We start from the raw sequence: 14,997 nt of genomic DNA, 5'->3' as shown, positions 1-14,997 counted from the left end.
TTGTAGCATTCATTGCAAACTCTTGCATTTTTTTTTTCACTACATGTCAACTCAACACAGTCAAGACATCAGAAGAAGCATGGGATACATTCGTAGTTTACGAGTCCAAGAACACATCCAAGATTCTCACACTGAGAAACCAAATCAACCAGAGTTTTTGCAATAGCAAAGAAAACTGGTCATACTTACGTACTCAAAATCAAGGATTACAACAATCAACTTGCAGAGCAATAATAGAGACTATGAATCGCACAGAAATGGTTCAAGTCATCGTGAATGGACTAGGAGAGGGATATGAGAATCTAGCCCAAAGTATTGTCAATCAATGAAAATTCCAACACTTGAAGAGATACAATCAGTGTTACTTGGTGAAGAACTCAGGACTCAAGCCATTCATGCATGCAAAGGTTATTCCAATGATCAAGCATTCACAGCTTCAAATAGAAGCAGGGGCAGAGGGAGAGGCAGAGGTAGAACATTCTAGTGAAGTGGTCATCATCAGCAATAAATTCATAAGCAAAGTCAGCATCAGCAACCAAGAGGAAATCATTCCAATTCCAAGGATGAGGGAATGCATCCACCAACATGTCAAACATTTAGTGCAACTACTGTCATAATTTTGGACACTACGAAAGAGATTTCCACCACAAGAAGCAGTACAATCAAGGAGGTTAATCTAGTAGCAACAATCAAGGGAATTTCTAAGGAATAGAAATCATCGCGGTGGACATTTAAGTCACTGTCATTATGCCAATGAACCTAAGAATATATTTCTTGCAAGCAAGGATATGCAAAGTGTATCTTGACATAGATTACAATTCAAAAGGGGAATGCAATTATCAAGTCAATCAACCAGATCAGGATCTGTAGTACATTGACAATGGCACATCATCTCATATGACAGCATCAAGAATGGTTCACAGAGATGAAACCATTAGAAGGACAAAATAATGTCATCTACACGGCAGATAACACATCGAATCCAGTTCAAGGGAAAGGCATTGTCCCTATGAACAATTTCACTAGTCGAAAGGATTGGTGAAGAACCACTCTATGTTCCGGAGCTCAGCAAGAACCTCTTGTTCGTTGGACAGATGATGGAACACAACCATCGAGTCATCTTTGATGGAGATGCATGCACAATCAAAGACAAACCGACAGGATATCAGCTAGTAGGAAAAGCAGTCAAGGAAGGATGCTTGTTCAAAATGCTAGCTTCAGTACCAAATTTGCATGCCATGTCAGCTCAACCACAACAGATGCCACTTTTCGCAGTATGGCACAAGAGATATGGACATGTCAATTTTAAAAGCTTCATACAGCTCAGAAACCAGAATATGGCAATTGGAATTCCTAAGCTACAATTTCTTGGAAAAGTTTGTGAAGCATGTTTCTTTCTAAACAAAAGCGAGCCAAATTTGGCAAAAGCACCTCTTGAGCTGGAGGTATTCTTGATTTAATTCACATAGATGTATGGGGTTATGCCCAGACCCATGTAGCATCAATAATTCACTTTACTACTACTTGACTTTCATTGATGAGTACAACAGATATTGTTGGGTCTACTTTTTGAAAGAGAAATATGAAGTCTTTTCCAGATTTCAAGAATTCAAAGCCATGGTTGAAAACCACACAGGCAGAAAGATCAAAGTCATGAGATTGGACAAAGGAGGTGAATATATGTCTTCAGCATTCATGAATTTTTGCAGAAGCAATGGCATTCGAAGACAATTCACATGTGCAAATACTCCTTAGCAGAATGTAGGAGCTAAAAGGAAGAATGGTGCTTTAGCAGACGCTCAGTGAGAAGCATCTTCCGAATTAGTATTGGGCAAAAGCAATTGCCACTACAAACTACTTACTTAATCGACTTCCTACCAAACGGATTCAAGATATGACACCTTATGAAGCATTCACTGGGCACAAGCCATGCATTGGGCATTTATGCAAATTTTGTTGCATAGCATTTGCCCACATACTTGACAATCATCACAGAAAATTGGAGGCAAAGTTACATAAATGCATCATGGTTGACTACAGTGAAGATAGTAAAGCATACAAGTTGTATGATCCCATCAACCGAAATGTCATTATCTCTAGAGATGTAATCTTTGATGAAGAATCAGAATGAAAAACATCAAATTATCAGGAGAAAGATACACCAATTAATCACCTATAGAAAAGGTTGATGAAGAAGAGCAAGAAATGCCTGAGACACCTCCAGAAGAGCTACAACAACTTAGACCGTCTACGAGGGAAAACAGACCACCAGCCAGATTGACATACACTCAGAAAGGAAAAGCAATTCATGTTGAAACTACCAATCATGCTTCTATGACTACAAAGTGAGGTATAATCCAAATGGAAGCATTGAAAGATGCAAAACCATACTAGTTGCAAAGGATTTGCACAGCAATATGGTCAAGACTATGATGAGACTTATTCTCCAATAGAAAAGATGGATTTCATATGATTCTTGATATCACTAGTGACACTCGACAGATGGAATGTGTACCATCTAGGTGTCAAGAATGCTTTTCTCAATAGTTACCTAAACGAGGAAGTCTACATCCAGCAACTAGCAGGTTATCTTGAACCAGAAAAAGAGAACAAGGCTTGCCATCTCAAGAAAAGTCTCTACGGCTTAATACCCATAAGTTGCTACAGCAAAATCGACAGGTATTTTGCTAATCTGGGATACATGGTCCAATGTAGATCGTACTCTCTACTACAAAGTTCAAGGGGAAGACATTACTATTGCACTTTTATACGTAGAAGATCTGATTGTGACCGGAATCAATGATAGCTTCATCAAGAAGTTGAAACAAAACTTATTTGCAAAATTCGACATAAAAGATCTTGGACTTATGCACTCTTGTCTTGGAATTGACTTCTGGAGAGATTCAGACAGCACTTGCATGAGTCAACTAAAATATGTTGATAGTCTCCTGAAGAAGTTTCATATGGCAGATTGCAAGATTACAGCCACTCCCATGGAGCAGAGTTTGAAACTTACAAAAGATTCAGAAAATCCTATAGTCAATGATAGATACTATCTGCAACTCATCGGATCTCTTATATATCTGACTATCATACGGCTAGATGTTTGTTATGCAGTATGTTCACTTGCATAGTTTATGGCAATTCTAAAACAATCTCACTGGAATGCAGCCAAAAGATTCTTGAGATACATCAGAGGTACAAGACAGTTTGGAATGGAATACAGAGGCAGTCATCCAAGGTTGCATGGATACTATGACAGTGACTATGTCGGAGACCATGAGACCAAGAGATCCACACGGAGATATGCATTTTTCCTTGGTCAAGGTGCTATATCATGGTTGTTAAACAAGCAACCAATTGTTTCGTTGTCTTCAACAGAACCAGAGTATAGGGCACTCACAACAGGAGCATGTGAGGCTATATGGCTCAAAAGATTATTGTCAGAAATAGATGAATCAAAGCCAACAATAATATACTATGATAATTGATCGGCTCAAGCATTAGCCAAGAATCCACTATATCACTCCAGAACCAAGCACATTGATGTCAGAGAGCATTTCATCAGAGAAAGAGTGTTACTTGGTGACATCATACTGCACCATTGTGATAGCAAAGAGAATGTTGCAGACATCTTCACCAAACCACTTGGCAAAGAGCTTTTCGAGAAGCACCGACAAGCTCTTGGTTTCATGCAGAGGAAGGAAATTCCCATTAAAGTGGTGTGATGGAATGTAATGCTCAGTCCTTCTTCAATTCCCTAGAATCATCATCTTGAGGGAAGGCCTACTTCATGATGTTGATCTTGAGGGAAGGTGTTGAGAAACCATCTCAACATCATGTGTTCAATATTGTGCATAGCATTAACACATAGAGTGCTATAAAGAAAAGGGTTAGATGCCCTAGCCCTAACCCTAAAGGGGTTTGTATATATTTTACATTTTTAACTCAATCTAGTGTATAGTTAGTCATGTGTGGTGTGCTCTCTAGCTGTGCCCTCTCTTCTCCTCTGCTCTCTCCTTATTTGCTCAAGGGCAACCTTGCATGTAGTCTCATAATCCTTGCATGCTCCATGATTGTTCTATTCATCCTCTCTGACACATGATTTTCTTGTGGTGTTCTTGGAGTTGTCTTCTCTACAAATTCCACTGTATGAGTAGCTATCAAATTCTTTGCTGCAGTATTTGCCTCCATTATCTTATCTAAGACCCTTCAACTTCTCTCTTGTCTCATTCTAAACCAAATCTTTCCATTTGAAAGTTTGAAAGACATCATATGTTCTTTGAATGCAATAAACCCAAGTTTTTCTAGTTTCATCTTTAATTAAAGTAACATAATAGTGAGAACCACCAAGAGATGAGACATCAGCATGACCCCTTACATCTATATGTACAAGCTCTAAATTTTTTCTCTTATTTTGTTTTCCAACTCTAAGAAAAATCTCTTTCATTTTCCATAAATAGAGTTCTCACAAAAATCCAAATCAACCTGGTAACAACTTTCTTGATTGAAGAATCTGCATCTCCTTCTCACTCATGTGTCCAAGCCTATGATGCCACAAAGTTGTATCTTCTCATGTAGAAGCTAAACCAATAGAGGAGTAAGCATTATCAGTAAATACAACGTACCCACCAACCTTGGCTCCTTTTGCTATTACCATTGATCCTTTAGTGACTTCCACAAATTTTCTACAAATGTGGTTGTGCAACATTCATCATCCAATTGTCTTGTTGAAATTAAGTTTCTCCTTAAATCAAGAACATGCCTTACCTCCTTCAACAACCATTGGTTTCCATTCCACAATTTTTATCAACGCCTTGCCCTTTCCAACAACAACCTTTCATTGTTCATCACCTAAATGAACTTCTCCAAAATCACCTTGAACAAAATATTTCTTATGAGGTGTAGCATGAAATGAAGCCCCTCAGTCTACTACATGTGCATCAGTAATATTATCCAATGAAAGAATCAAGGCATCTTGCAACACAATATCTGCTACATTTGTTTCTTGTGTATTCTCTTGTTGTCCATCTCCTTCCTTTTTCTTTCACAAACAAGAGTCTTTCTTCAAGTCCCACAATGCTAGTACTTCGAGTTCCCTTTGGATTTGAATCTACTTCTTCTTACCCTCTCGCAGGTTTTAGGTTCTTTCCTCTTTGCCTTTGTCTTCCTCTATTCTCAAGAGTCAAAGAATTACCTGATGTTTGTGTACTTTTCCATCGCATTTCCTCACTAAGAAGAAGACCACCAACATCATCAAGCTTTAAAGTGTTTGATCCAGGAACAGAGTTACTCATAGCCATGACCAAGCTATCCCAACTTTTAGGCAATGAGCACAAAATCAAGAGAGCTCAAGCCTCATCATCAAAGTTTAATCCTACAGACCTTAGTTGTCTTTTATTTGTAGTGAGCTTATTCAAATGATCAGCTCTACTAGAGACCCACCTTCTAAGATCTTTAAATTGAATAAACGCTTCATAAAAAATATCTTGTTAGAAACTGATGGTTTTTCATTCAATGTATCCAATGTGCTCGTGTCTTCTTATCAAGGACAATAAAAGCCGTTGACATTGCTAAACACAATCGTATCGTTTCTTAGTGCCTTTCTGTCAAGAACCTTCTAGTTTTCAATTGACATACTCGTAGCCTCATTTGCAATCCCAACTAATTGCAAGAAAAGGTCCTTCTAGTACAGATAATCCTCAATTTGCATCTTCAAATGCTAGTAGTTCTTGCCATTGAACTTCTCAATTTTGAACTTTCCTTCTTCTGTCACTGCCTCCACTCGAACTAGGAACCTCCTTCTAAATGAGTAGACAAACATTGCTCAAACAAATGCTATGATACCAATTGTTAGGAGCAACAGATAACAGAGCAATAATGTGAGAAGCATAGTGCATAAAATACAAGATACGAAAAGCATATAGAAGGGAAGAGAAAGAGAGACACTGATATACGTGGTTCACCTAGTGTGGCCTATGTCCATGGAGAAAGACCAATGTGGATATGTTCAAATCCTTGAGAGAAAAAGTAGCCTAGGGGTATCAGTTTGGCTAGATATAGTTGCACCCACAAGTGAAGAAATTTGACAAGAGGTACATAATCATTTTAGAAGGATCTTAGGAACCCAAGAGTCTATGAATACAGTGAAACTGATAGCTCTAAGGGCTAAATGTAATGAAGCCACGCCAGAGGTTGTAATGCTTCCTTTCTAGACAAGCATCTCTCCTATGAAGAGCTCAAAGAGGCAACTTTTATGATCGCTAAAAGTACAACTCTGTGAAGTTGCGTTACCTGTAGAGTTTTCCGTTTGCTTCTAGAATATAGTGGGAGTGGGACATCAACCTCTGAGAAGAATCTATATTAAATGGCTTCTTTAGAGGCAACGTTAGTACAGGTGTCAAGGATGATCAAGCTCATCCCCAAGGGTGGCTCTAAGGATAGCGTTTTAAATTGGAGACCTCTAACTATGTTGAACACAAGCTGTAATATAATAATAAAATTATGGCCCTTAGAACTTACAAACAAAATGCAAGACCTGGATAAGGGAAGATCAGAAAGGTTCTACTAGAGGCAAGAATATCCTGGAAGTTACTTTAACTTTGTGGGAGATATTGAAATGGCAGAGAAAGAAGGACAAGACATGTGTTTTATGTTGGTTCATTTTTTATAAAGATTATGATCTAATGGAATGGGGTTTCATAATTGCTATGTGTCAACAAGGACTCAAGTAGGACAGAATGGGTGTGTAGAGTAGCGGCAAAGCTCCGCTTGTACTTAAATGAGCCTAGGATTAATCTCTCAAGAATCTCTCTTAGAAATACTACATGTGCAATAGCATGTCCAACCCTTGTCTGTCACTCCTCCCTTAACAACCCTCCAACTCCTCCCCCTCTTCTCCTCCCTTCTCCTCTGTCTCCCCTAATCCCTTTGCTCTTACACCTTCTCTCTCTCCTCCTCCTATGCTTCTCCTAAAGCCTTACACTCCTATATTAGTTTCTCGACCCTTACCCTCCATGATTTATGAGGGAGACAAGTTCTCCACCATGGACTCTATTCTAAACCCTGGATCCTCCTCCTAACCTTTACCTTCTTCTAAACCTTGAAACCTCCTTCTAAACCTTGAAACTCCTCCTAAATCTTAAAGCCCAAATGGAGGCGAAAGCCTTCATTCCCATAACCACGTGTCCTAAGCTACACACATTGTACAATGACAATGACAACATATCTGTAGGTGACAAAAAGTCTTGAAACCCTACACATCCTGCACAAGGTTCAAATGCTGTGGAGATTCTCCTTATTGATGCTAGGGCGAAGGTGGAAGTAAATGGCCTACAATTTGAACGCTTTACTTTGAAGAGGTCAATTAGACAAGGTATCCACTATTTCCCTTGTTTTTTGCAATTATAACTAACTCTTTGGGACAATGAATTCAACCGAGAGTAACCAGAGGAGAGGTTAGAGGTGGGACAATGAATTCAGCACAAAGTAGCAAGAGGGGAGGTTAGAGGAATTCAAGTGACTGAAATTTTATAGATTGTCTGCTAGTGTTTGGTGGATGACACGAATCTCATCATGGAATGCTTCAATATTCTCTATCAAGCCTTAGGCTCCTAGATAAACATAACAACAAGAGTGTATGACACCAAGGGTCCAATTCTTAGAACTCTAAGGGAAAATAGTTATAAGAAAACTAGAGAAGGTGTCCACTTTAGGTTGTTCGAAGTATCCCAATGGGCTTCAATGTATCCATGGGAGTGGGTGAAGCGAAAACCACAAAGAAAATCCAAGTAATCTTAACTCTTTGTCTAGGACCTTTTTGTGGGGAGATACGAATTACAAAAGCGTTGCAAAAGTCAGACCCTACCTAAAGGTGAGGGATGTTTAGGAATTTAGAATTTAGAATGGTCTACTTTGCTAGGTTCATGAGAAAGTGGCTATTAGAAGCTATTAAGGACAAAAACACCAACTCGTTAACACTCTTGAGAAAACGTTTCAAAACCTTTGCCAAGAATACACCATGCAAGGATTACCCAAAATCGGTAGTCTTATTTGGATAGGAACCATGTATAACTAAGGAGTCTTTGGAGAGCGATGTGAAAGGGATGGGAGTTGGTAAGATCTCAAAGTAGGTAAAATGGACGTTCATAGCCAAGCTTTCCATTCGGTTCTCTCAGTAATATGAACAACCTTACCTTATCGGATATAAACGCTTTGAAATTAAATAAGAAAGGCATTCATGTGGGATAAAGGCAAGCATGGTAGGAAACTAACTGGGAACTCCAACAAGAGTTCAGGTGCAAGGATTACCCAAAATCGGTAGTCTTATTTGGATAGGAACCATGTATAACTAAGGAGTCTTTGGAGAGCGATGTGAAAGGGATGGGAGTTGGTAAGATCTCAAAGTAGGTAAAATGGACGTTCATAGCCAAGCTTTCCATTCGGTTCTCTCAGTAATACGAACAACCTTACCTTATCGGATATAAACGCTTTGAGATTAAATAAGAAAGGCATTCATGTGGGATAAAGGCAAGCATGGTAGGAAACTAACTGGGAACTCCAACAAGAGTTCAGGCTTAACAAGTTGTATTCATTTCTTCCTTAAAAATGGATTACAAATCTAGGATGAAGCTTCATTGGGGCAAACAGAGCCCATACTAAGGAATTCCATTGGGTTGCAACATTGACATAGATGGGGAGCAAACAAACTCTATACTAAGGAAGTCCACTGGGTTGGAACCAAGAGTTAACATTTGCAAGGATTCATAACAAGAAATTGTTGAGGCAAGATGCTCCAAGTGTTTGGCTCACTCATGCCATTTGGATGGGATGCAAGGCTACTTCAAAAGACAGAGGTTCTTATATGAGGACATTCCCCATCTATTTTTGAATTACAAGTTCTCAAGGATTGTGTGGGACAAAGGTAGACAAATGGGCAACTTCTTTACCCTAAATTAACTTTATTTTACCCTAAATTAACTTTATTTTACTTGGCGACACACCATGGAGAAAAAACATGCTTTTAAAAATCGGATTTTATGGTTCATCTAGTTACAACACAAGGCAATGATTTTCTTACGAATCTTTTTTTGAATGTTGCATTACTCCTCAACTTTTGTGCACAAGCCAAGAACTTACATATGCCCGCATTGAAAATTTTACATAAAATCTCAAGAAAGATGTTGCATTGGCATGTGAACATATCGGACTTACAAAAGACATTTGAAATCTATTGGGTAATGTACACAAGACCCTGCTCCCAAAAAAAGGAGGTAGAGAAGGAAAGATAATACTTTGTGTGGCTGTGCTTTTCCTTTACAATTTCTTAGGTTTTACCTCCCTAAGTTGACGCTCTTGGCCAAGGTGAGTTATATCTTGCATTTTCTTTAAGCTAGAAGCTTACTTTACAAGGGACCAAAAGAAAGCCTAGTTTGCTAGGCATATGATCTCAAAAGCAATTATATATACCATGAATATGATCTCGTTTCAATTCTTGGAATATATCTCCAAAGCATTATATATACCATGAGCTATATAAATACTTCAACCTCTTTTACCACACCCAAAAAAGAAGAGGTTGAATTAGTGGAGGCATTAAAAAAATTAGTTCCCCTACAATCGCTACGACAAATATGATGAGAACAAGATGGCTTCGTACAACCATGTACTCACCTCGTCCAAACCAAAGAATTAAAAAGCACACAAAAGTCTAGTAATAGTGATCAAAGGCTTCATCATATCAAGACATTGACATAATGGTTGTTAGTTATATTAGTTTGTTAGCATTGAAGTTTGTTTTTGGCACAACTCCCCTCCCTTAAATAAAGCAAGGAATAGTGCAAAGATGGCCAACTTTAGTTTGTAAACGACACAAGGCATCAATTTGACGATTGTAATCCTTAAATAAGATACAAAATGGCAAGTCCCAATATAGGAGGATGTCGTGGTTGACTATTCAAGAATATAAATTTTACACACAACATAAGAACAATCTGCTCACATTGAGAGGTTGCAATCAGTGCAACATGACCAAAATGGCGAGCACTATTGTTCTCGTATTAAAGCATTTGTTTACCTTACAACAAGTCCAACGAGTCCTATTTTTATTCATGCAAGATTTTAAGTTTCTCTAATTTGTACTACATGTTTGCAAGAAAGGACAATCCAATTCTCTAAAGATGGTTAATAGCTAGCTTTTCTAACTATTGAGAAGTATGGCAAGAATTCTGCAAGAAAACAAACACCCATGGGCCCCGACACAATACAATTTGTCAAACTAAAAGTCTCCCAAGAGCATAAAAAATACTTGCATAGCGTCTGCAGAGTCCAAGGATCACATCTATGAATGTCCCACGTTTAATGATCAAAGACCAGCTCAATTCAAAATACCAAAAATCTTATCCAGTAGCTAAACATAACAGAAAATAAATATTAACCATTTATTTGGCCATCTCTCACAGTCTGTCGCAATTTGTTTTGCATACTCTAAAGATTACCCCCTCCCCCCAAAATAAATTAAAATTAAAAACAAACACCAATACGATGCAAAATTAAAAACAAACACCAATACGCCTTGCATCGCTAATGAAAATGCATATACAACTGGAGTCTCTACATCTTCACATTTTTTTAGTGTACAAGTCTGCTCTATTTAGAGCATTTTGAAAACCATGAGAAGGACTCCAGCTTACATGGACTGGAAAAGTTTTTTTTTTTTAAACTATGAGAAGGACTCCAGCTTACAGTGTGACCAAACAAAAGCGATGAATCCTGAAAAAGAAAGTAAATACAACACCCGGCTGTCTAGTGAGTTGTTGGACTGGAAAAGGTTTTTTTTTGGCAAAGAGTTGTTGGACTGGAAAAGTTCATTATGAACCTTCTGTGAAGTCACAGAACATGGATGAACACGGCCAAAACAGTTCACAAACGAGACCCTCTGGAGAAGTAAAACGTACATCACATTTCACAGCCTTCATTAGTATACAGTGTTAAATGTGTGTTTAGAGTAACAAAATGAATCTGAACAGGCTGCAATTTCCATACGTTGCATCTTCTGCTCAGGTGTGTCACATCCTGAGTTGACAGATGCTACGGCTATGCCAATCACTGCAGGTTAATTTATGACCCATCACATCCCCACATCCCTTGAAATTTTAAATGGTGGAAGATGCACCAGTTGAAATTTATTGTAGCTACAGACTACCAGATTGCTGCAGAGCTTCCGACTTGCAATATCACTGTCCAGGCTTACTCTACCACCTTAGCTAAGCATCAATTTACTGCACTATACTATGCTGCTGCTATTATTCCGGCAGTTAGTGCTGGGACACTATCAAAATTTGATGCTTTTCAAGCTTATGATGGACTCAAGCAACCCTTTTACAAAACACAGGAAATTTTTCATGCCTTACTTTCAACTCACGTTGCTGCAATCTTGCTGCCTTTGTATGCCATATGTTCAGCAATGCAGTAACCAGATCAAGAAAGACCCCTAGATTTGTGGCATCTAGCACCTTCCTCTTTGCACTAACGCCTTCTGTGGTGATAACAGAAGAGAATAAGCCAAGGAAAAAGTAAGTGATTAGTGTAACCCCAACAGCACCAACTTCAAATTCACACCTACAATTTTGCATGCCAGAGTTTCTACCACACCTCTTCGGTCGGCCCCTGTCTTCTTCGTAATCCATGACAAGTGCACCTTCATCCGCAAATACCACTTCCTGCTGTCCCCGTATATCCATCTCTGCCTGCTTACAGGTTGGTGTGTAAAGGCTTCTGCCATCAAATAGAAGAGACCATGGACCCACAATGTGTACGTACAAGATTCTACTTAGCAGCATTGTTGGTCAGGACTGCCTTCTGGTAAACCTCCTACCCTAGAGAAAGACAACTTGAATAGACTAGTTAGCTTGGAATGTAACTTACCTTGATAGATTTTCGAATTTCTTCTGCCTTGTCGTCAACCTCTTTCTTGTGTCGAATATCTAGCTCATTCATGCTGTCAGCCCATTTAATCTTCTCTTGGATGGTTAAAAGTAGATTATCTGAAGTACTCAAACTGTCCACACAAATTGTGCACGTATATGCTCAATGTACACAACTTAAAACATGTAAATTTCTCAATAAGCTAATAAAAGCTTTGCCGACTAAAATCAGACCATTATAATGGGAAGGAATTTTCAGAAAGAATACAATCAATCTGTCTATGAAAGAGCAGCAGCCATAAAACGTCGTAGTACAGCCTCAATTTGATGCCAACAACAAAAGACATCAGGATGCACATGACATAACCCAAATGGACATGAAAGCAATGCCAGAAACAACAGAAAAAGAATGCCAGACCAAAAACAAGGAAGCTGCTACTCACTGCAATTATCTCACAATCAACAGAGTCTCAAGATTAGTAGCCTGAACTTTAAAATAGGGATACAAACAAAAGACATGCTATGAACCTTAGAGGCTGAGCCAAAGTATCATACAGATCATAGGAGCATCTCAAAACTCGCAAACTAGAGTTACTAGAGACATTTTGGAGCAGGGAGACTGCACCTTCAGGTGCCCACCACTGAATGCCATGTCGTCACAAACAAACAATAGAATTTTATAATACTCAAGAACCCTCAATCACAAATTTGCAATAGGAGATACAGCCTCAACACTGTGGCGTCCAAAATACCTATAGCAAATACCATATGCGAAGCTATAAGAACAACTAGCAACTTGAGTGACAAGGGGTACAGTTAACCACTAAATCTTAGATGCACGAGCTGGGTCAAGAACAAGCACTAACCTAAAAGGAGTACAGAGAATTCGCTGCATATCCCCCCATACATTGAAAAATGGGAAATTTTCACTAATTAGTTGTGGGAGAAGAGAAGAGAGGTGAAAAGGAAGAGGGAAAGGGCATGATTAAACTAAGGGATAAAGGGGGGAGGGAGGAGTTTTAATTAAGAGGGACCACTTAAGAAGGCGTCATTAAAGAAGAAGGCAAGTGCTAAAAGGGGAGGGGTAATAAGGACCATTTGAGGGGCTTTAAAGAAGAACTCACGTACTAAAGGGGGAGGGGGAGGAGGGACCATTTATAATATTTTAGTTAGCACTAGGTATGCTTTTCCACTCTATAGCTTAGTGGTAGGGCTCACATGTGGGAAAGAGGGTTCAAATCCTACCCTCTTGAATAATGCGCACTCCTCTTAGACATAGCTTAAATTAATTAATTAACCCTCCATGGACAAACATAACTTAATTAGCCTCCTGTTAGAAGGTCACTGCCCCACCTGTGAGCCCCCGATTTGTGGGGACAAGGGGGCAGGAGACCATAGGGGTATGGGGGAGAAGTATAGCACACATACCTGGCTTTCTGGCTGAGGATCTGCACCAGATCTGAGACAACAGGAAGCAGCACCTTGCGTGGGATATTGCGCCAGCAGAAGAGGGCCTGGATCTAAGTATGCAGGGCAGAGTTGGGGCCTGGTAGCATCAGCCCACAAGCCCCGCAAAGAGGCCTACTTATAGGCCAGACCATTCGGATCTGGTCGGCCATCTTCTGCCCTATATAACCGACCAGATCTGGTTGGTTAGGGCTCCCTACCAGTCAGTGCATGCAGCAGGGGACCAACCCCTGGTCGGCCACTTCTTGAGGGCTCCTTGCCCTCCTATAAATAGTCCCCCCTTCCCCCCTCATTCCTCATCACCTGCACTAAAGCCTTGCACATAGGCAAGCGCACAGGAAGAGGAAGAGACTCAGCATTTTGTGACAGCACTTGGGCTGTTTTGTACACGCTCTCTCTTGAGCTTTTGTTGCCCACCATTGTGGGGGAATATATCTGAGTTTTGCTCTCTCTCTCTTTCAGTTTTCTGAGTGTTGTATGAGCTAGAGAGGAAGTGAGGTGTGAGTGATTCTATCCTCTATTTCCAACATGGTATCAGAGCTAGGTTCACAGCTCTAGATCCGAGTACCTCTGCTAGAAGGCGACTCCAATCGACACTCAGGTTTAGGTGTGTGGTCAACTTCTCCGCTGTATATTCAGTTTACTGTTCTTTATTACAGCAAGGATGGAGGACAAGGATTCAACTATTGCCTCTTCAGCCCTTTCTCTTCCTTCCTCCTCCTCCAGATTCCTCTCATTTACTATCTCGAACTTCGCAGAGTCAGGGAAGCTGGACGGGTCGAACTACCTGATCTGGAAAATGAAGATCCGCAGCCATCTTGTGGCCCGGAAGTTGTGGAAGTTGACGACGGGGGGAGGCAAAACCGGAAGACTTGTTGGATAACAAGGGGAAGATTCTCATTCCAACGGATGGTGAAGAACTTGAGAATTGGAAAGAGAGAGATGCCCACTCCCTAGCATTAATTATAGGGACCACTGCGGACTCTGTTCTTTCACACATCCAAGTAGCCGAGACGTCTATAGAGGCGTGAGCTATCCTGAAGGATTTGTATGAAACGGATAATACAACTCAAATTCTAATGCTTCAACACCAACTGTACAACATGGACATGAATGAAGGTGACAATGTTCATGACCATTTGACGAAAGTCAAGATGGTGAGGAACCAACTCACGGCAATTTGTCAGAAGGTAGAGTCAAGTCAACTGGCACTATTGACCTTAGACAAGCTACCTAGAAGCTTTAAGAGTTTCGTGACTACGATCACTGCAGGACAGAGGACCAAGCCTCTCACCTTCGAGGAGCTTGGGCCTTTATTATTGCAAGAAGAGACTCGGGAAAAGCTATTTTCGCAATCGGATGAGAAGGCTCTCGTGGCGAGGGACAAGCCCGGCAAGGGTAAGTTCAAAGACTCCAAAAACAAGAACAAGACCGAGGATACTGAGAAAAAAGAGGCAGATGAAGTGCTTCTACTGTGAGAAGCTTGGTCATTCCGCTAAAGAGTACCGCAAGAAGAAGGCGGACCTCAAGAACAAGGAGTCCAAGTCCAAGGAGGAGCCAAAGACTGAATCAGCAAATGTCACGACCGGTGCTCTCTTCATCATCA

The 14,997-nt window shown here is 40.0% G+C and overlaps 1 protein-coding gene across 4 annotated transcripts in view; it reads right to left on the bottom strand.

Moving 5' to 3' along the window:
- Window positions 1-10,676: 10,676 nt before the first annotated feature.
- Window positions 10,677-14,997, bottom strand: part of FUS5 (Proteasome component (PCI) domain protein) — a 45,502-nt gene continuing 41,181 nt past the window's right edge. Inside the window, exons 7-10 of one of the 4 annotated variants that reach the window (XR_015543471.1) lie at window positions 11,926-12,058; window positions 11,653-11,747; window positions 11,412-11,536; window positions 10,677-10,770 (exon numbers count right to left, since the gene is read on the bottom strand). Coding sequence is in view for 2 of the 4 variants with exons in the window: in XM_087396753.1 (XP_087252879.1) it covers window positions 11,527-11,536; window positions 11,653-11,747; window positions 11,926-12,058 (238 nt within the window). In the remaining 2 variants the exon portion in view is untranslated. Of the gene's footprint in view, window positions 10,771-10,937; window positions 11,537-11,652; window positions 11,776-11,925; window positions 12,059-14,997 lie in introns of those variants that run through there. The other 3 variants (XR_015543470.1, XM_087396753.1, XM_087396754.1) reach the window with 3 other exon arrangements.

The sequence above is a fragment of the Dipteris shenzhenensis genome, chromosome 25, assembly GCF_047967505.1.
Source record: "Dipteris shenzhenensis isolate YYH24624 ecotype China chromosome 25, Dip_SZ_1.0, whole genome shotgun sequence".
Classification (NCBI taxonomy): Eukaryota; Viridiplantae; Streptophyta; class Polypodiopsida; order Gleicheniales; family Dipteridaceae; genus Dipteris; species Dipteris shenzhenensis.
Note: the sequence above shows the minus strand (reverse complement) of the source record. Positions and strands in the feature narration are given on the sequence as shown.